The sequence below is a fragment of the Fragaria vesca genome, linkage group LG6 (genome assembly GCF_000184155.1).
Source record: "Fragaria vesca subsp. vesca linkage group LG6, FraVesHawaii_1.0, whole genome shotgun sequence".
Classification (NCBI taxonomy): Eukaryota; Viridiplantae; Streptophyta; class Magnoliopsida; order Rosales; family Rosaceae; genus Fragaria; species Fragaria vesca.
This window is the reverse complement of record NC_020496.1, coordinates 24,979,790-24,999,060: the sequence shown is the minus strand read 5'-3', so window position 1 is coordinate 24,999,060 and position 19,271 is coordinate 24,979,790. Positions and strand designations below refer to the sequence as shown.

Genomic DNA, 19,271 nt, shown 5'->3' with positions numbered 1-19,271 from the left:
CTCTCTCTCTCTCTACTACTCTCTCTCTCTCTCTCTCTCTCTCTCTCTCTCTCTCTCTCTCTCTCTCTCTCTCTCTCTCTCTCTCTCTCTCTCTCTCTCTCCAACCGTTAGAACGACAGTAGCCGTCTCGACGACTGCGCCCGGAACCCATGGCCTCCGACCTCCGACCTCCGACTCCGACTCTCGGATCTCATCTCCGATGACGACGTGAATGAAGTCGTTGTTGCTCCCATCCCTCGAATCATGACTCATCTCGATATCTATCTCTCACCGAGAGGCGACGACGACTCATCTCGATCTCTCACCGATAAAATCTCTACCACTCCTCCTCTCTCTCCGTCACGACCAACGACGCCCTCATAAGCCCCGCGTACGACATGTCGACATCGCCACCGCAAGAGCCGCATTGTCGTTGTTCTCTTCCCAGGAAAAGGCATGGTCACCAATTCGATTCCATTAATTATGTTTGGGTTTGCTGGGAGTGGTGGGGTGGGATTGCTACTGTGCAAAGATGAAGCTCAGAGCAACTTGCTTTGATTTGTTTTGGCTTTAATTAGTGGTAGTTGGTTTGTGATTTGAAGACTACGACGACAATCTCATTCTCTCATCTTTAGGCTTATAAGGTAAGCTACTGTGCTTGTGACATTTTTCAATTTTCTTTTGTTTTTTTTTTGTTTTTGTTTTTCCTTATTTTGAACAAATCTCTTATTACTCTAAATCACGATTGTTAAAGAGGAAATTGAATCTGTTGCTAAAAGCTTTGAATTTGTAGTTGTCATCGGTGATTTATTAGGATTGTGGCTCGGTTAGTATAATTATGTATGGGAAATAGGAGCTTTCGAGTCAATAGTAGCAGCTTTAGAGTTGACAGTAGCATATTCTTTAATCGACAGTAACAGCTTTGTTTGGTTCCGAAGAAATGCCGAAAAAAATTGCAATATAGCACCGGTAGTAGCACACTGCCCTATCGACAGTAGCACACTTTTCTATCAATAGTAGGCAGTAGCAGGCAGATTGGTAGTAGAAGTTGACATTAGCAGTTAGATTTGCGGTAGTAATAACCATTTCGTCGTCAGTAGCAGAAAGTTTCTAATAACAACAGTAGCAGCTTTATAAAGGTCTCATATCGCAACATTAGCAGCTTTGTTTGATTCCGAAGAATTGCCTAAAATAACACCTTTTTATCGGGTGCTACTGTGCTACTTGATAGTAGCACCCAATGTGCTACTTGATAGTAGCACCCAATGTGCTACTGTGCTACTCGGCAGTGTGCTACTATGTTATCGTCGACAGTAGCAGTTGATATGTAGTGAAAGGTATTATGGTAAAATTTTTGTGACAGATGGCATGTGGATATTAATTTGTCCTAATTTGTTAATATTTGTCCTTAAATGTGTAAGATATTGTGTAAATGATGTATTTGTAAACTGAAATTTGGTTAGTAACTTTATTGTAATTTACTAAATAAAAAACCAATGAAAATAACAGTCGACTCAAAGCTCTAATGCATCTCTGACTCTGTTGCAGTACGAGCTCGAGACCTGTCTTCTCATTGTTGAATGCACGCCACAAGGTTTGGTTGGGGTTCTATTTGGTAAACGTGAAATTGTTTATCTTCTTTAGGAATTAAATTGGTTATGGGTTTAAACTTTCAATTCAATTTTGTCTGTAACAGAGTTCCACTTTTCCTTTGTGGAATTGAATTTCTTATCTTAATTTCGCCCCGTGTGGGTAATTTTTGATCTGATTATGATTGGATTCATGGGTAAGATTGGTTTGATCTTATTGTGATTGGGTTCATGAGTAGGATCATTTTGATTTGGGTTTTTGAGTAAGTTCTGGATTCATGAATAAGATTTTGATATGGGGTGATGAGTAGGTTCTAAGATTAAGAGTGTGATCTTGGTCTGTAAGTATATGGCATTTACATCAAACCGAAGGAAACAAACTGGTTCTCCTAGCTGTACGAGGAGAAGCATATTTGCAGGGGGAGTCGATCGCTCCTGCTAACTTCAATAGACTTGAGGTAATAAGAGGTATTGTTATTTTGTGTCATCTTCTTTTAAGGGAATTTGTTTTTAATTCAGATTTATTTTTCTCAAAATGATTTTGCTTTCAAAGTTGTTTAATTAGAATACAAATTGGTATTTTGGAATAGGTTTTAAAACAAGTTTCCTTACTCAACTCAAATCAGATTTCTATCGGAGATTTGATTGAGGGGGAGTTCTTACTCCTATATATATATATATGCTTGCTATAGCCTTCAAGAGATCACGGTTTTTATTTTATTAGGGTTTCATTGGTTTCTTTGTTTTGTGGCTGCATTGCATGCCCCACCTTTTTGGTTAAAGCTTTTCATGTTTCTTGTCTCATATCATTTCATCTAACTCTATTGGTATATGTTTTAGTTGGCATTCCTATATCAAAATAAATTGGACTTTATTGTTATATCTCTCTTTGTTGAATGAAATATTAATACAGGTGATACTAGTCTTTTTTGGTGCGTGTGAATCATGAAGACAAAATCCTAAATTAGTTAGGATTTGTATTCATTATATATATGATTAGTTGATCTTTAGTTGAAAGGAAAGAATCCTATATTGATTAGGTTATATGATCTTTGGATTATCATATCGTTTTAGTGCATGGCAATGAGATCTTGACTTATGTTATTGATCTTAATTGTGATATGCATACGTACATGTGTTATTATTATAATTGGAATAAGTTATTTGTATGTGATATTTCCGTGGAAGTAATTGAATCCTAACTTGGTTAGGATCTCAATATGTGATATGGTTGTGGAATCAAATAAAGGCAAGAAGATCTATTTTGAATAGGTCTCATATGCTAGCTGCGTGAGGAAGAAATCCTTCTCTGATGGGATAACTTTTATGCTAGCATTTTAATAATATCTTTTGTTATTATCCTATGATTTGAGTCTTACCGATTTTCCTATTTGGAATCTAATAGGGCTGCATCAGGGATAACTAGGAGTGTGTGTGCGCAAACATATTGGAGACATATATAAAAGAGGCGCAAGTCATATGGACTAGGTATCTCTGCACGCTTGGCGTTTGAGAGGAAATTGTGTTTATTCCGCTACTCATCTGAATATACAAGTTCAACTGTTCATTGTTGAGTTGGACTTGTTTATGTGTGATTGTGATTCTCTTGTGTGTGAGAGAAGATCATTGAAGAAAGAAGAAGAAGACGTTCTGCCTAGAGATAGGGATTTGTAATAGTATAGGGTTTACAAAGAGGTTGTAAGACTCTACACAAATTCATCTAGTTGAGTTCGTTTTCTGAGCTTGTGCTCCGCTGTGATTTTTCCTCTATTTTGAGGTTTTTACATAGCGTAAAAAATCTGGTGTTCTATGTTAATTTTCTGTCAGTTGATTTTTCCTCTGTTTCAATCCCTGCTTCACGTTCTAGTACCTTTAAACTCTTATATATGATGATCCAGATCAGTGTATGAAGTTTGTTGCAGATGGATTGATTATATGTTGAAGTTCAAAACAACGAAGTCAAGAATTAGTATAGGATTATAATCTGGAAAATCAAGTTGGTTTGTAATACCTGTAAAGTGACAATGGTGTATGTCACTACTTGAATGATTGTGTAATCTATATCTATTCTTAGTAAAGTTGTTTTAAGTGTGGACTACTATAAGGTCTCGTAGTGATTTTTCCTCTAAAGAGGTTTACACTGTAGTAAACAATTCTCTGTGTTCTTGTGTTATTTATTTATTTACTATGATTTTGGTTTATCAAAATGGGTCCATGATTTTCAAGTTTTTGGTTCATTCTCCATATCAAAAATCTTGATCTTGAAATCCCTTAATCGATCATATGTAATTCAAATAAATTGTTGTTTTTGTCCTTTTCTGGAAGTGGAAGGATGCGTGATTCATCCTCTCATTCTCATCAGCAAGTGGGATTCCTTCGTTTCCACAGCCTTTCGTTTGAAGAACCCTTCAGTTCAATTTGATCTGCACTGCAGATCTGGACTCGGGGGATTGCATTTTTTTTTTTCAGGAAAGAATTTGGTTTTAATTCTGGAAAAATAATTGTTCTTTAACTCTGTTAAGTGGATGTTAATGTTGATGATGTGGATGACCGATGTCGAAATTTTAATGGAAAACAGGGAAGGAGACAGGAAAAATGGGGACAGAAGATTCTCCGATCTCCCTCACTCTCTCGGATCCAGTTTTGCCAACCAGCAAAACTGATGGTCATCAAAAAAGAGAAAGAGAGAGAGACATCAGTTGGCAAAACTGGATCCCACTCTCTCAAAGCCTTTAATGTATCTAAGTTTTTTGTTCCCATGGATGGGAAATGAGTCTAAATATTAGGAAGTTGAATAGAGCCACAAATTGGAAAGATACCAAAAGAAGAGATGGACACATTCTTGCATAGAAATATACAGTCAGAAAACCATTTTGATAAGGCTGCATGCATGTGTATAAAAGTTAGATGCTAAAACGAGAAAAATCTGAGAACTATGCTACCTTTTGGTTCTTTTTCATCAGAGGGGATCGAATTGATCTAATTTCATCTCATTACTTGGCTATTGCAAGGAAATTTCTATGTTAGTTCGGTTTTTATCAAAACGTTTTAATCTACGTACTGTCGTAATTTTCAACTAAACAACTAAACTTGTTCGACCAAACAATTGAAAATTTTAGCATATATAAACCCAAATAAATTTCTTTTCAAACACTCACCGACCTAGGTACATCACATGGGATCGCTATGAAAAACTGAAACAAAAGAAGTCACATGCTTTGATTCAAGATCCACTAATTCCATATCATCGATCTCGTCCGTCGGCGAGTCTCAAGTAGTGATCTGAACGCGTTCAAAAGTCTACGTTCCCACCACACAACGTCGTCTTCCTTTCCACGTTGAGAATTTCATTTTGTCCTTCAATGTGGGAACACATTATACTACACGCGCAATTGCTCCATACCTAGCATAGATCCAAGAGATCCAACCCAGCTATATATACAACAAGTCACCAACGGCTACCAGTACGTCCATCTACAAAAAAAACTGAACTAACTGAACTCGTCGTCGTCATGGCAAGTCTTGGTTACCCTGCTTACTGTGTTTTACTACTTGTAACTGTTCTTAGTTTCAGCCCAGATAGTTGCTTCTGTGCTGCTCATCACCAATCCAAACCACAACACAAGGCGGCCTTGTTTGTGTTTGGAGACTCACTTTTTGATTCTGGGAACAACCAATACCTCAATGGGAGTAGCGGCATGGGAGCAGGACCAACTAGGCTGCCGTACGGTGAAACCTACTTCAAGCACGCCACCGGTAGAGTTTCCGATGGTCGCATTGTACCCGATTTTATTGGTAAGAAAAATCAGTTAATTTCAGTTACTAACATGAATGTCATGTATGTCGAACATAATCAAGATGTTAATTAGATAGTTTGTTAATTGGTTTTCTATTTTTACTGGCTGCAGCTCAGTTTGCAAAGCTTCCTATGCCACCACCATATCTGCAACCTGGTGCGCATAACTTTACAGATGGGGTCAATTTTGCTTCTGCTGGAGCTGGTGTTCTTCCCGGAACTTTCCCCGGAGCGGTGAGTGACCTTAAGGATGAAGAAAGATAATATTCATATTAGTTTCTTTTATTGTTGAAGAAGGATTACCATGTCAGGATGAGATGCATAAATTTGGGGATCGTGATATTATATTTCAATAATGCCAGCTGACAGCATCAGTCGGTTCATTTAAGTAATCACTAATCACTTACATATTGTTGTGTAAAAGCTTTCTTCTCAAAAAAGAAAAAAGAAAAAAGCTTTCTTCAGTAGATGAACTATTTTCTTTGATTTTTCAGATAGACTTCCCAACTCAATTGAGCTACTTTAAGGCCATGGAGAAGTCACTGAGCCAGAGACTGGGTGCTAAGGAAACCAAGAAGTTGCTGGGCAGAGCTGTGTATTTGTTCAGCATTGGAGGAAATGACTACTTCAGCTACGCTTCTAAAAACCCTAAAGCTCTACAGATCTACAAGAGACAGTATGTAGCAATGGTGATCAGAAACATGACCAGTGTGCTCAAAGTAAGAACATGCATCTACTATGAAACTTTTGTTTTACTTTTTTAGTTTGAACGTAAGACTAATTTAACTTTCATGTTACAGGAAATCTATGATTTAGGAGGAAGGAAAATTGCATTTCAGAATGTAGGACCTCTGGGATGCGTACCGGCAACAAAGGCAATGAATCCTGCACTTGGTAGTAAGTGTTCTGAAGAACCATTAACACTAGCCAGACTCCACAACCGAGTTCTATTCAGTAATTTCAAGAAGTTAGAGAAGAGCTTACCCGGATTCAAATTCTCAATATTTGACTACTACAATGCACTTGGGGACAGAATCAACAACCCTTCAAAATATGGTACACTCTATCATTCATTAAACTGAACTTTGACCATGTATCAGTTCATCTCGATCATTTTTGTTTAGCAACTAAGTATATTGGGACACATTAGAGTTCACGGGTACTAAATTGAGACCCGAATTCTCAATGTTCCGGTATAAGAAGCTATTAGCTTACCCTAGCTAATTCTAGCATCTCTTTCGGTTGTTGAATTATGAAGGTTTCAAGGATGGAAAGGCTGCTTGTTGTGGAAGTGGAGCATACAGGGGGTCTAATTGTGGTGGTGGAAAGAATGGGACAGCATATAAACTGTGCAGCAATCCTAATGAGTACGTGTGGTTTGATGGAGCTCATACAACCGAAAGTGCCAACCACCAGCTAGCTCAACTTATATGGAATGGACCACAAAATTTCACAGGGCCTTACACTGTGAAACAACTATTTGAGCTTGCTTGATTCAGTTAACAGCCTAATTAAGTACCTTATAAGAGTTTTGACTTTTCAAAGTTCTTAGCCTCTTTGATTGTTGTACTATAGCCGACATGATTGCATTTCAGCTTCTTTAGAGACTTGCCTTCGGAGGATTCTGTAGATGTCATTTTGTAAATCTCAGCCTCTCACACAATAATATAATTTCCTTTGGCTGAACTACGTGTTTTTTTTTTTTTTTTAACCGACAAAGATTAGACGATATCAGCTCCTCTGTAGCAGTCTGGTGGGTGACAGAGCACCCACTCTACCCCAAAAGGAACCGCTACAACCAGGAACCCACCGCCCGTCCTTTATCAGAAATTTTATTTAAAATAATAAAAAAAATTACATGAAAAGAGGAATGGGGGACTAGGCCAAAACCATTCCAATTACAAACCAAAACAACATACAAAAAGACATTGTTTCTTCTACCCATAAAAAACCAGGCAATCTTCCCACTATGAAAACCGATAATTAGGGATACCCAAATAATCCGCTTGCAAGAAACCATGAAGCTCAGTAGGAGGATTATCATACCAAGTAAATGAAGCATTTGACAACCCCAAGTTTGCCATATTGTCAGCTACCATATTTTCTTCTCTAAAAATATGACTGCAACAGAAGTTCATTTGACGAATTATAGAAAGACAGTTATTCCAACGAACTCTTAAGTTCCACGAAGGAGAAAAAGACCTGGAAGAGAAGCAAGCTACCACACTAACAGAGTCACTTTCCAACCATAAGTAGGCCCACCCTTTATCATGAGCAATTTCAATTGCCAAAATAACAGTATAAAATTCAGAATAAAAGGAAGTATTCCATCTAAGCGAATGACAAAAGCTCCCTAAAAACCCACCTGAGGCATCACGAAACACACCCCCACAAGCTGCTGGACCTGGATTGCCTTTTGCTAAACGGTCTGTGTTAACTTTGATCCAAGGAAAAAACAGAGGCTGCCATAAGACATGTTGAATTCTAGGAGCCTTACCACCTTTAGGAGCAACTCCAAGAGAGGCCAATAAACGGGCATCAAGAACACCCTTATAGTGAGCAGGAGCAAAAAGGCTAATTTGACGAATCCATGCCATAATAGAGCAACACATTGTATAAAAATTAGGGGATCGATTATCAAACCTTAGCTTATTCCGAGCCTTCCATAGAGCCATGAAAGTAAACATGCCAGCTACTAGCCACAAATTAAAAAGCTGCGAGGAGAAAGGCTTTCAACAATAGCTCTTCTAAAAATCTATCAGGGAGTTGAAAGAAGATAAAAAAGTGTCAAATTGAGCAGCTAACCATCTCCAGACCCGTTGGGAAAAAGAGCATTGTAAAAATAAATGCAATGATGTCTCACCAGAACAATAACATAACTGACAGATAGTCACAATAGGAATTCCGCTAATTTTCACTCTATCATCAGTTGGAAGCCGATCAAAAAGAATTCTCCAGACCAAAAAAGAGTAACGAGGTGGGATGAATGATCGTCATACATTACAAGCCCAATCTTTGACAGTGTTGTGGTGCCTCAGAAATTTATACCCAACAGAAAAAGTTAACTCACCGAAGGTAGAGGGCTCCCAAATAAGCATATCTGACTCATCAATAAGAGGGAGTGCCAAATCTGAAATCTGCCTAGCCAAGAACGGAAAAGTTTGGCAAAAGAAAGGAGGAAGCTGCCATGACTAATGAGAAATAAAATCTGCGACATGAAGATTGCTGAAATAAGACCAATTTGAGATACCCAAAGTCTCCAAAATAGGAGCTTGAAGTCATTTATCCTTCCAAAAACACACAGTTTTACCATCTCCAATTAACCATCAACAATTTTGTCTAAAACCAGAAGCAACCGACCGAAAACCTAGCCAAATTGAGGATTTGCGATAGCCCAGCTTGCAGGCGATAGAATAGGATACCTTGACCATACGTAATCCCCCCATTGAGAATGAGAAGAGAAAGAATCCCAAGCAAACTTTAAGATAGCAACTGAATTAAGAGAGGAAAGATCACGAATACCAAGCCCACCTTCCAGCTTTGGGGCACAAACCTGAGCCTAGCGAATAGTGACGATTTTCCGAGTCCCTATATTACCAGACCAAATAAAGTTTCATGCCCATGAAGTTAGCTTCTTCACCAAATACACCGGCCACTGATACACAGAAAAACTATGAAGCAACATACTTTGAAAAACTGATTGCACCAATTGAGTCCGACCAGCTATAGAAAGAAGCCGTCCCTGCCAACCCATAAGTCTTGATTTTGCTTTATCAGCAATAACTTGAAGATGACACCTCCGGGGCTTGCCACAAAAAATTGGGACACCCGAATAAATAAAAGGCAATCGACCTGCACGGAACCCCAATATTCGTTGAATTGTTGCTTGCCTATGATGATACTTGGCACCAAGGTAAAAAGTACTTTTCGCCGCATTAATATATTGACCAGAAGCTGCACTATAACGGTCAAAAAACCTTCTCAAATGGCTAAGAGATAATTTATCCCCACGACAAAAAACAATAAGGTCATCTGCATATAAAACATGAGAAGGGGGAGTGCAGGTTCTAGGAAAAGATATAGGCTTCAATTGACCCGAACCAAGTAACATAGATAAACCACGGCTGAGAGCTTCTTCGGCAAGACAAAATAATAAGGGAGAAAGAGGATCCCCTTGCCTCACACCACGAGAACAAGAGAAAAACCCACGAGAAGAACCATTAATTAAGATTGATAACCTTGCCGACTTAAGAATAGTAATAATCCAACTGGTGAAAATATTACAGAACCCAAAATTCTTGAGGACTCTATGTAGAAAATCTCAATGCAGCGTATCAAATGCTTTAGCAATATCCACTTTGATCCCCACATTACCACCGTAGGCCTTGCGATCAAGGAGATTAAAGCATTCAGACACTGTGCCAATGCAACTAGTAATCCGCCTACCTGGAATAAAAGCACCTTGCTCTGGAGATATTATACGAGCAGCAATTGGTCCCAAACGAGAAGCCAAGATCTTTAGAATTATCTTGAAAAGAAAGTTGGCTAAGGTAATCGGCCGAAATTGAGTAATTTCATGGGCATCCTGAACTTTTGGAAGAAGAACCAAGAAGTTGCAATTTATGTTAGGAAGCAGCCAATTTTGCATAAAAAATTGCCTTACACATGCAACAACATCTGAACCGACAATATCCCAACAAGATTGATAAAAACAACCTGGAAATCCATCGGGGCCAGGTGCACTGGAAGCATCCATAGCAAAGACAGCATTTTTGATTTCTTCAGTAGAAGGGATTACTGTAAGCCAATCATTTTCTGCATTGGTGACCAAAGAAGGAATAACAGAGCATACCTCATCTAGATTCCTTGGAGTAGAGGAGGAAGAATAAAGATTTTGATAAAACCCCACTACATGAGCTACAATATCTGAGGGTTCAAAAAGAATCCTTTCTCCATCATGAATTGAAAACATACGGGCACTAGCAGAACGAACCTTGGCATAGGCATGGAAAAATGAAGTACTACGATCCCCATCCGTGAGCCATTTTACTCGAGCTCTATCCTTCCAATAGCTTTCTTGCATCTTGACCGCATTCAAAACACGAAATTTTGCATCAACCTCGTCTTCAAATTTTTGGTCAGTCATACCATGAATAGCAATGTCCTGCTGAATTGCAGATAAAGCTTCACGAGCCTTATTAACATTCTGATGGACATCCCCAAATACCATTTTATTCCAATTTCGCAAGCAAGATTTCAAGGCCTTCAATTTTTGCACAATGACATACATCGGCCAGCCCCAAAACTTACTAGAAGTCCAACATGTAGCTATTGTGTCACGAAAAGTAGGGTGATTCAACCACATGGACTGAAACCGAAAAGGCTTTGGACCACATGGGGAGAGCTTTGAAGCAGAGAAAATTAAAGGAGTGTGATCATAGACTACCCGAGGCAGGGCAATACAACTAGAATAAGGCCATGCTTCAAACCAACTAGTACTACAAAGGAATCTGTCTAATCGAAGCTCCACATGCACCCTAGTTCCACAACCATTTGTCCAAGTAAAACGGGCACCTACAGTGTCTAAATGGACAAAATCACAAGCATCTGACATATTCTGGAACTCCAAGCAAGAAATACGAGATGGAGGAGGACCCCCTGACTTCTCATGAGCTCCCAACACAGAATTAAAGTCACCAATTGCCATTCAGGGGACAGTGGTTTGAGCACTAATTACTGAGAAGTCATGCCATAAATCCCTGCGCTTAATGTAAGAAGTAGAAGCATAAACAAAAGAAAATTGACTAAGCTCGTTATCAAAAGAAACCTGAATAGTAACTTGTTGCTCCGTGTTAGATATGATCACTGGACTAGGAACATGACGACCTCTTAGCAACCAAAGATTTGGAAGCCTGGATCCTCGATCATTAACCGTAACAAAGTCCAAATTTAAAGCAGACCAGAATGCTGAAGAGATTGAGTCAAAGGCTACCATCGGCTCAGAAATACAAACCAGATCAGGTCTTTAAATACGACAAATATTTGAAAGTTCAGATTGAGAGTCAGAGTTACCGACTCCCCTAATATTCCAATAAAGAACCTTCATTATGCATACTTTTGATTTTTTTTTCCTGTCCCTTTTTGGATAGGGACCCTCACTAGCAGCAGCAGCAACAACATGCTTGGCTTGTTGTTTCTGTTTTTTCTTCTGTGATTTTGAAAGAGCCTTAACAAAATCGTCCTCCACTAGAACTCCTTTCTCAACATGGCTAGTTATTAAAGAAACATCTTTTGCTAAAACACCCACATGCTCAAAACCAGGGGGGACTGCACCTGTGGAAACCTCAGTTTGATTAATAAATTGGTCCTCCACTACCGTGTCATGCCAACTTTGACTCTGTGGAGAATTACAAGTACTCTCCAAGCTATGATTATTATGACCACTACCATCCTCGTATATTTCCTCAACGCTAGAATCATCAATATCATCCTTATCCTCATCATCCTCATCAACCTCATCAACCTCATTAGCATGGCCAGCAGAAACATTCATACTTATATTACTAGCCACCAGGTGAGTATTGTGCACATTCTCAATCACAAAGCCATCACCTTTCTCGTGAGCATTTTCAACCATTACTTATGTATCATTCTCAACCATCGAACTAATGTAGTTGGGGCAGTATTTGGTTTCGTTCAAGTTCAGTCTCTAGCATCACAACCCTTGTGTTGCTTTGCTTTAATTGGTTTAATTTAGTACAAGTTGCGTATTAGGTTGCCTATGTATTGTATATCTTGGTTTCAATCCAATTAGTTAGGGCCTACGGATGACTAAATTTTGTTGTAGCCCCTTTAGGTGAGCTATTTATATGTAACTTTTACTATGTTAATGAACTAGCCGTACCCCTTTAGCAAAACTATCAAACTAAGTATATGTTTTAGATGGAGTTGTCTCACCGATTGGATGTGGTCGGTTCTACTAATTGATGCAGCGGAACTATCACGTTGGAATTCACCAGCGGTGAACTTGAATCCACAAGTCTAGGGTTTGGTGAACTTGAATCCACAAGTCTAGGATTTCTCGAATCCACAAGAAAACTTAAGAAAATCTCATGGTTTTTATTAATATGAAAGATGACGATTACAACAGATTAAGGGTCCTTATATAAAAAAATAAACTCCTAGGGCAACTAACAACTAAGCCTAAAACCGCACTGATTACAAAGAAAAACAAATGCAGAACAAACTTAGAAAAATAAAATATTAAAGACAATATTAAAACAAGTAAATCTGCATTTTGAGGCCCTAAAAGCAACTCCATTCATGTAGTCAAAAAAATTGTCAAATTTGAAATTTGACCTGGATTTGACTATTTGATAAATTTTACACTTCAACCAACAAGTTAAAATAAATTAATATAATAATGGAAGATGATTGGTTTCACATAGAGAATGGTGGAAGAAACGAAGAGAAGGAGAGAGAAGAAACAATAAAAAATAAAGATCATTTCATCTGGCTGTGTCAAACTTGACCGACCGAATCAAAGAGTCATTTACATGTCGGATTTAACTGGTTGGTTGGATTGTTGAAAATTGTCATTTATTACCGTTATAGGTGGCCACGTGGATTTGACTCTTTTGTTGGAGTTGCTTTAAACAGGCTCAGATGATCGAAAAAGCTCATACGTCAAGGCAAAGCGACGTATTAGACTTGTATCGCCGTTCCGTTTCTGAAAATGTATTATAATTAGCAATCAGACACCGAATTTCAAATCTGGAACAAACCAGGTTTGAACTTGCCACAATCAATATGTTCTTTAATCTTTATCTTCATATATTCTACATCACTAATTAATTAAGATATTCAAAATACTCTATAGTAATAGTAGTATTCAAAAGTCTCAAGTTTCAACATTGACATTACTTCAATCGACACTCAAAAAAAAATTCATAGATGTAAAATGAATATTGAAATATTAAAAACCTCCAAAGCATGCTAAGGTGAAAATAAAACTTAGAAAAGATGAAATAAATAAATAAATCATTTTGCGATTGGTGTATTGAACTACCAAAATGACCTCATACCGACAAGTCATCACTCATCAACTGGAAGTCTGGAACAGAACCAGTTACAATTTTTCTTTTGGTCAAGTGCTTTCTACTTTCATTATTCACGTCAAAGACACACTAACCAGAATAATATAAGTTATTAAATATGTAGTTGCTCCTCTGTTGTTGCAGAAGATGACCCCATTTGAAATCATATACAAAAGATCCCCAACTGTTAGTCTACTACTACTGAACACCTGAAGTCACTCACCATGGCTAGTTTTGGATACCTCTACTCTCTGTTACTAACCCTGATCAACTTCGACCCAGTAAGCTTCTCTTCTCACCGATCCACACCAGAAGCAACCCACAAGGCCCTGTTTGTGTTTGGTGACTCACTCTTCGATGCCGGAAACAACCAATACCTGAATACCAGTGTGGAAGGGTCTGCAGTTATCTGGCCATATGGGGAAACTTACTTCGACCATCCCACTGGTCGAATCTCCGACGGCCGCATTGTCCCTGATTTTATTGGTAAGATGATCTGTCAATTATATGAGTTATTTGTTTTCTTGAATAATCATTAGTTGCTTGATTTGATGGCTGCAGCTCAGTTTGCTAATCTTCCTTTGCCGCCACCATACTTGGAACCTGGTGCTCATCAATTTAGCGATGGAACCAACTTTGCTTCTGCCGGAGCTGGTGTTCTGCCTGAAACTCAACCCGGAACGGTGTGTAACAGTCACTTTTCTAGTTCAAAAGTCAATTAAGTCTATATGTCTTGCTCAGTCCTTAACTTAGGGTATATGAAAGTTAGCTGAACTAGTTTGGCATGTTGAGTCTTGATAGATTCTATATCGATCAGAATAAATTAATTGGTTCAATCATGAAACTCACTTTGTTACCAAAATGTTCAGTTTAAGTGGCTTTCATGTTTTATTTTTCTTATATAAGAGATGGATGTCCCTTTGGTTTCCCAGATAAGTCTTCCAAATCAGTTGAGCAATTTTAAGGATATGAAGAGGTCACTGCATCAGAAATTGGGTGAAAAAGTGTCCAAGAAGTTGTTAGGGAGAGCTGTTTATTTCTTCAGCATTGGAGGAAATGACTACATTAACCTCTTTACCCAACAGCCAAAAGCTCCTAAGAGCTACAAGAGGCAATATGTAGGAATGGTGATCAGAAACTTGACCAGTGTACTCAAAGTAAGAACATCCACTATGCTGCAATGGACCTTGGATTTTTTATGTGAACTGATTCATCTTTGTATTGATAGGAAGTGTATGAGTTAGGAGGAAGGAAAATAGCATTTCAGAATGTGGCACCTTTGGGCTGCATACCTGCAGTGAAATCAGGAAATCCTGAAGTTGGTAGTGAATGCCTTGAAGAACCATTAAAATTGGCCAGGCTACATAACAGAGCTCTCTCTGCTGCCCTCAAGAAGTTGGAGAGCCATTTACCAGGATTCAAGTACTCCATATTTGATTACTATAATGCACTTGGGGACAGAGTTAACAATCCTTCAAAATATGGTACGCTGCATCATTCATTTCACTGATATGGTCTTTTGCTAGCATTGCTTACTGTTGTCTCAGTTTAAGTATCCGAATTCTAATCAAGATAAACTAGCGTTTCGGATACTAAAAGCGGGATTAAGAAACCCTAATTTTAATTCTTGTTTTGATTGCTGAATTGTGAAGGATTCAAGAATGGGACATCTGCTTGTTGTGGCAGTGGGGCATTTAGAGGGTCTCATTGTGGCACAGAACCATACGAGCTATGCAGCAACCCCAGTGAGTATGTGTGGTTTGATGGTGGTCATACAACTGAAAGTGCCAATCTCCAACTAGCTGAGCTTATATGGACTGGACCTTCAGATGTCACAGGGCCTTACACTATGAAACAGCTATTTGAACAATCTTGATTCTAACCTGATATGCACTTCAGAAGCCTTATGAGTCAAGACTGCTCAGTAGTTCTTAAAACCTCTTTCATTATCAGTCCTAAATTTGTGATTTTTAGAGGGGTTTTAGATGTTCATCTTGGAAGCCATCGAAAATTTCCTTAATTTATCACATGTTGTATATATAACTATCCTATTGTTTTGGTATCTTTTTCAATCACGCCTGTGAGGGCTACCACTTAATCATATTCTGGAAACTTGAAGTGAGGGTCTCTGCAATCCACACAGGACCACATTTTTGTTACAGAACAAGTAGGGAAGAAGACAACATTTGCCCCCACACATGTGCTTCAAACACTGAGTACTAAAAGATCATGCAATGTTTTCTTCATCAGTTATACCTAGAGATGTGAAACCACAGTCCCCCATGTCTAGATATCAGGTTTATAAAACTCATAGAGGTTTATTCTATAAACCCCATTTAAACCCCAGTTCATTATTAATTGGTACACTTTGTGCTAAGCATATGGTCTTATGGTATCCCAAAAGGACAATGTAGGGTTATGAGGGATGTTATATCTTATCAACAAGCATGGTATATATTTGTTATTGCTCTTTGTTTTGGTTCTTTGCTCGGGATCTTGGATCTTTGTCGACTGTCATGGTTTCTTCTAGGTCTTGTTGATGGAGAAAATGATGATGTTGTGAGGGATCTCATTCCTTCTAGTACCTATGTTTGGGGACTGGACTGGGTTTTGTCCCTTCTAATGAAATTTCATTTATAGCAAAAAGAAAAAAGAAAAAAACATGGCCTATGTATATGTCTTGATGATCCAATTTTGTGTGTAGATAGAATAGCTACTCTTTGCCTTGAACCAGAAAAGGTACGTGCAGCATATATATGATTCTCAATATATATGTGAGTTGGAAGTTAGTGGAGAACCATTACAGGTTGGTGGAGTTGGTACATAAAAGATATATGCCTCAGATATACAGATGACCCTTCAACCTTATATTTGATCACCTTAATAATAAATTCGGAAACCCCTCTTCAATTTAATACCTATATATATATATGCCCGGTAATGATGCAAGGATTCATGTTTCTTCAGTTTGATTCTATTGTTTTGGGACATTTTCAGTTTGGTTTCTAAAGAGAGGAAGGATCTACTCTAAAGATCATGCATGGGAAAGTTTTTGGGATTACTCGACGAAGATGGAGGATTTGGTTATGATTAGGTTAAAGTCGATTTTCTACGACGTAACAGAAATACAAGTTCGAGCAATAGCTCTTCTTAATACGATTGATTGAATAAATCATTTCCTCCAAAATTTGTACAGAAGAAAAATCAATGACAAATAATAGAAATTATAATATCGTCGAGCTTTGTGGTGACTTTTCTGCCAGAATGGTTCGATCACTTCACTGGCATGGCGACTAGTTGCTCCACAATAAGTGTCGAACCAGTTTATGTATGCATATGCTACACGCGAAAGAGCCAATTTGTTTGTATGCACATAAGGAGGATTGATGAAGATGTAGATTGGAGAATGAAGTCGCAAAAGTTATATGCCACAAATTGGAAAAGATAGAAAGAAGATAGAGACTTGTTCTGGAGAGCCACGACTTCCCCGTTGGAAAACACAGTCATGGACGTTCATCTCTATCTGATATATATGCTCTACCTGTCAAAAGTTGGATGCTAAAATTTTATGCTCGATTAGGTTGATGGAGAATCCAAAGAACTCAACCTCTCCCAGACAGAGTCCCACTTCACTCATCAGATTGGTTAGAAATCTTTAGAAAGGCTTCTTTGACAATTTTACGCAAAGCATGATTAATATGAAGCACTTAGCTTTCACTGATCTCACTCTCTCAATTATTGCTCTCTCGAAATTTATACGAGTCTTTTTCTAATGCAAATGCAAGCAGAGGTCCACCACGTAATGCTAAGCCTCGCTCGGAACACAACTCGCTGCCCAAACAATGAAATTATATGGAAATATGCTATTCATACATCTCAGATTTTAGGCTAAAATCTGATGCCGACAAGTGTGATGTTATTTTCTCCGATCTTTCCATTTCCATGTGTAGTCTACCTACCTAAGATAAGATTTTCATCAAACAATAACTATTATCGAAGACATGTCTTTCTTTTTACCCTCATAACATATATGTTTTCAAAGTCTTTTATTTGTTAGGAGTGATCGAGATACCTCATTTTTCCATGAGAGGAAATAAAGAAAACAAAAATCTCCCTTATAGACTTTAAAACGATACATAAATATCAAAGATATCACAACATACACCTCCTTGGAAAGTTACTGAAAATACAAAGATGGTCAAGTACATGACCTAAAATAACAACAAATTTGATAGCTAAAAAGTTATTTGGTTGTTTTTCTGCAAAAGAAAAAACACGGTAACAAGTGAGAGAAGAGCATGCATGTGAGGCTTTCGAGAGAGTTTTGGTGAGTACACAATTGATATTCAAACATTATTGTACCTAGATCAAGCCATAATTCAACGTATGAGGCTTTTGTTATTTGAAAGGTCCCTTATTTGAAACACAATTACACACGTCAAATATTTTTATCTTGCAACCGCAACCGACCCTGTATTATTAGTGAGAATGAATTGAAACCCATCCAAGCCCTATCATGATGAAGACATCTTCACTATCGATCAAAATCAAGTTTATCGGCATTGAAAGGAATATGGAAAGGATAAACCAATAATCTTGTTAACTTTCTTCTGAAGTTTATGACTAGTAATGTGCAAGTGCCAAGAGAGCTATAAATTAGAAATGTTCTAGTCAACTCTATGAAATATTTTCCGGATTACCCTTATCAATTAAGAAAGCTAGCTAGCTTCTGTAACATTAATTCCACAACCTGAATGATGTGCCAAAACCCTAGCTATATATCTTTCATCTTATAATCTTTTTATATATGTAAATTTAATTCTTACACGTCATATATATTTCCATTAGCTGATGTCCATAATTTACATATCTGATGAAGATCATGAAAAATCCCATTTCTTTCGAGTTTCGAATGAATTACAAACGTTTTAGGATGCATGAAAAATGCTGATAATATATATATTGCTGAGAAAGCGAGTATAGAAACGAATGGCGTTGCTGCGAGTACAAGAATGATTGCTTTGACCAACCACAGGTGGCGTCGCTGTCGAAGATAATCTGGAATAAATATCACGTGCTGGAGAGGAAAGGTTCACGAAACTCCACATCATCAACTCGTCTGTCTCCAGCTACGTCTTAGATTTGGACACGTTGACAAGTAACCTCCAGGTAGACCTTGTCGTCGTCCTCCTCAGAAACCCTAGGAGGAGGAGGAGTACGCTCAGACGGCCATGCTTCAAGTCTATCCACAATAATTTGATGAAGATTTTTCTTTCCGTGCAGGGGAGGCAAAGATAATGAAAGATAAGGATGGAAGAAGATTGGAAATATGGGTACTGTGTGAGAAATAGAATTGAGAAGTGGTCATGGTGGATGCAGCTAAACGTGTTGAATGGGGTTACCCACTTCTGAATTAGGTCATTTCTTATGCTTCAGTCGGTTGAATTATACAACTAATCAAATCCAACATGCATCTATGTTCATAAGCCAAAACCATTATAATTATCATTTTAGATAATCAAATACGTGTAAGTATCGCCTCAAAACATTTTTTTCATAAAGCTTCAAGACGGTTTTTAAAAAAAAAAATTCAAACCCTGTTTTTTGAGTAATTTTAAATACATACCCCTAATCTCTTAATACATACCCTTACTTAATACACTACTCATCTAGTTTTTTATTTCAATATTATACTAAATACACATCCTAAACTGCCTAAAATACCCTCAATATCTAAAAATAATAATAATCTGTTATTTAATATAATTATTATATATTTACTATTTCACAACTCTCTTTACGTATTCTCTT

The 19,271-nt window shown here is 37.9% G+C and overlaps 3 protein-coding genes across 3 annotated transcripts; 2 read left to right on the top strand and 1 right to left on the bottom strand.

The window, feature by feature from the left end:
- The first annotated feature begins 5,040 nt into the window (after nt 1–5,040).
- Nucleotides 5,041–7,050, top strand: LOC101312746 (GDSL esterase/lipase 1-like). The gene is made up of 5 exons (XM_004303688.1): nt 5,041–5,363; nt 5,477–5,598; nt 5,859–6,083; nt 6,165–6,420; nt 6,623–7,050. Exons 1-5 carry the CDS (start codon nt 5,081–5,083, stop codon nt 6,856–6,858), a joined length of 1,122 nt encoding a protein of 373 aa, XP_004303736.1. The 5' UTR covers nt 5,041–5,080; the 3' UTR covers nt 6,859–7,050.
- A 2,635-nt stretch (nt 7,051–9,685) lies between these two features.
- On the bottom strand, nt 9,686–11,071 carry LOC101293221. The gene has a single exon (XM_004305726.1). It carries the CDS (start codon nt 11,069–11,071, stop codon nt 9,686–9,688), a length of 1,386 nt encoding a protein of 461 aa, XP_004305774.1.
- Nucleotides 11,072–13,578: 2,507 nt separating this feature from the next.
- Nucleotides 13,579–15,814, top strand: LOC101312461 (GDSL esterase/lipase 1-like). The gene is made up of 5 exons (XM_004303687.1): nt 13,579–13,946; nt 14,022–14,143; nt 14,393–14,617; nt 14,689–14,944; nt 15,113–15,814. Exons 1-5 carry the CDS (start codon nt 13,685–13,687, stop codon nt 15,334–15,336), a joined length of 1,089 nt encoding a protein of 362 aa, XP_004303735.1. The 5' UTR covers nt 13,579–13,684; the 3' UTR covers nt 15,337–15,814.
- The last annotated feature ends 3,457 nt before the right edge of the window (nt 15,815–19,271 follow it).

Excerpts from the sequence above, each read along its gene's own strand:
- LOC101312746 (XM_004303688.1), top strand. The coding sequence starts at position 5,081 with ATGGCAAGTCTTGGTTACCCTGCTTACTGTGTTTTACTACTTGTAACT. Across the intron at positions 5,599-5,858 it reads CCGGAACTTTCCCCGGAGCG|ATAGACTTCCCAACTCAATT; the intron begins GTGAGTGACCTT and ends TTGATTTTTCAG. Across the intron at positions 6,421-6,622 it reads CAACAACCCTTCAAAATATG|GTTTCAAGGATGGAAAGGCT; the intron begins GTACACTCTATC and ends TGAATTATGAAG.
- LOC101312461 (XM_004303687.1), top strand. The coding sequence starts at position 13,685 with ATGGCTAGTTTTGGATACCTCTACTCTCTGTTACTAACCCTGATCAAC. Across the intron at positions 14,618-14,688 it reads ACTTGACCAGTGTACTCAAA|GAAGTGTATGAGTTAGGAGG; the intron begins GTAAGAACATCC and ends TTGTATTGATAG. Across the intron at positions 14,945-15,112 it reads TAACAATCCTTCAAAATATG|GATTCAAGAATGGGACATCT; the intron begins GTACGCTGCATC and ends TGAATTGTGAAG.
- LOC101293221 (XM_004305726.1), bottom strand. The coding sequence starts at position 11,071 with ATGGCAATTGGTGACTTTAATTCTGTGTTGGGAGCTCATGAGAAGTCA.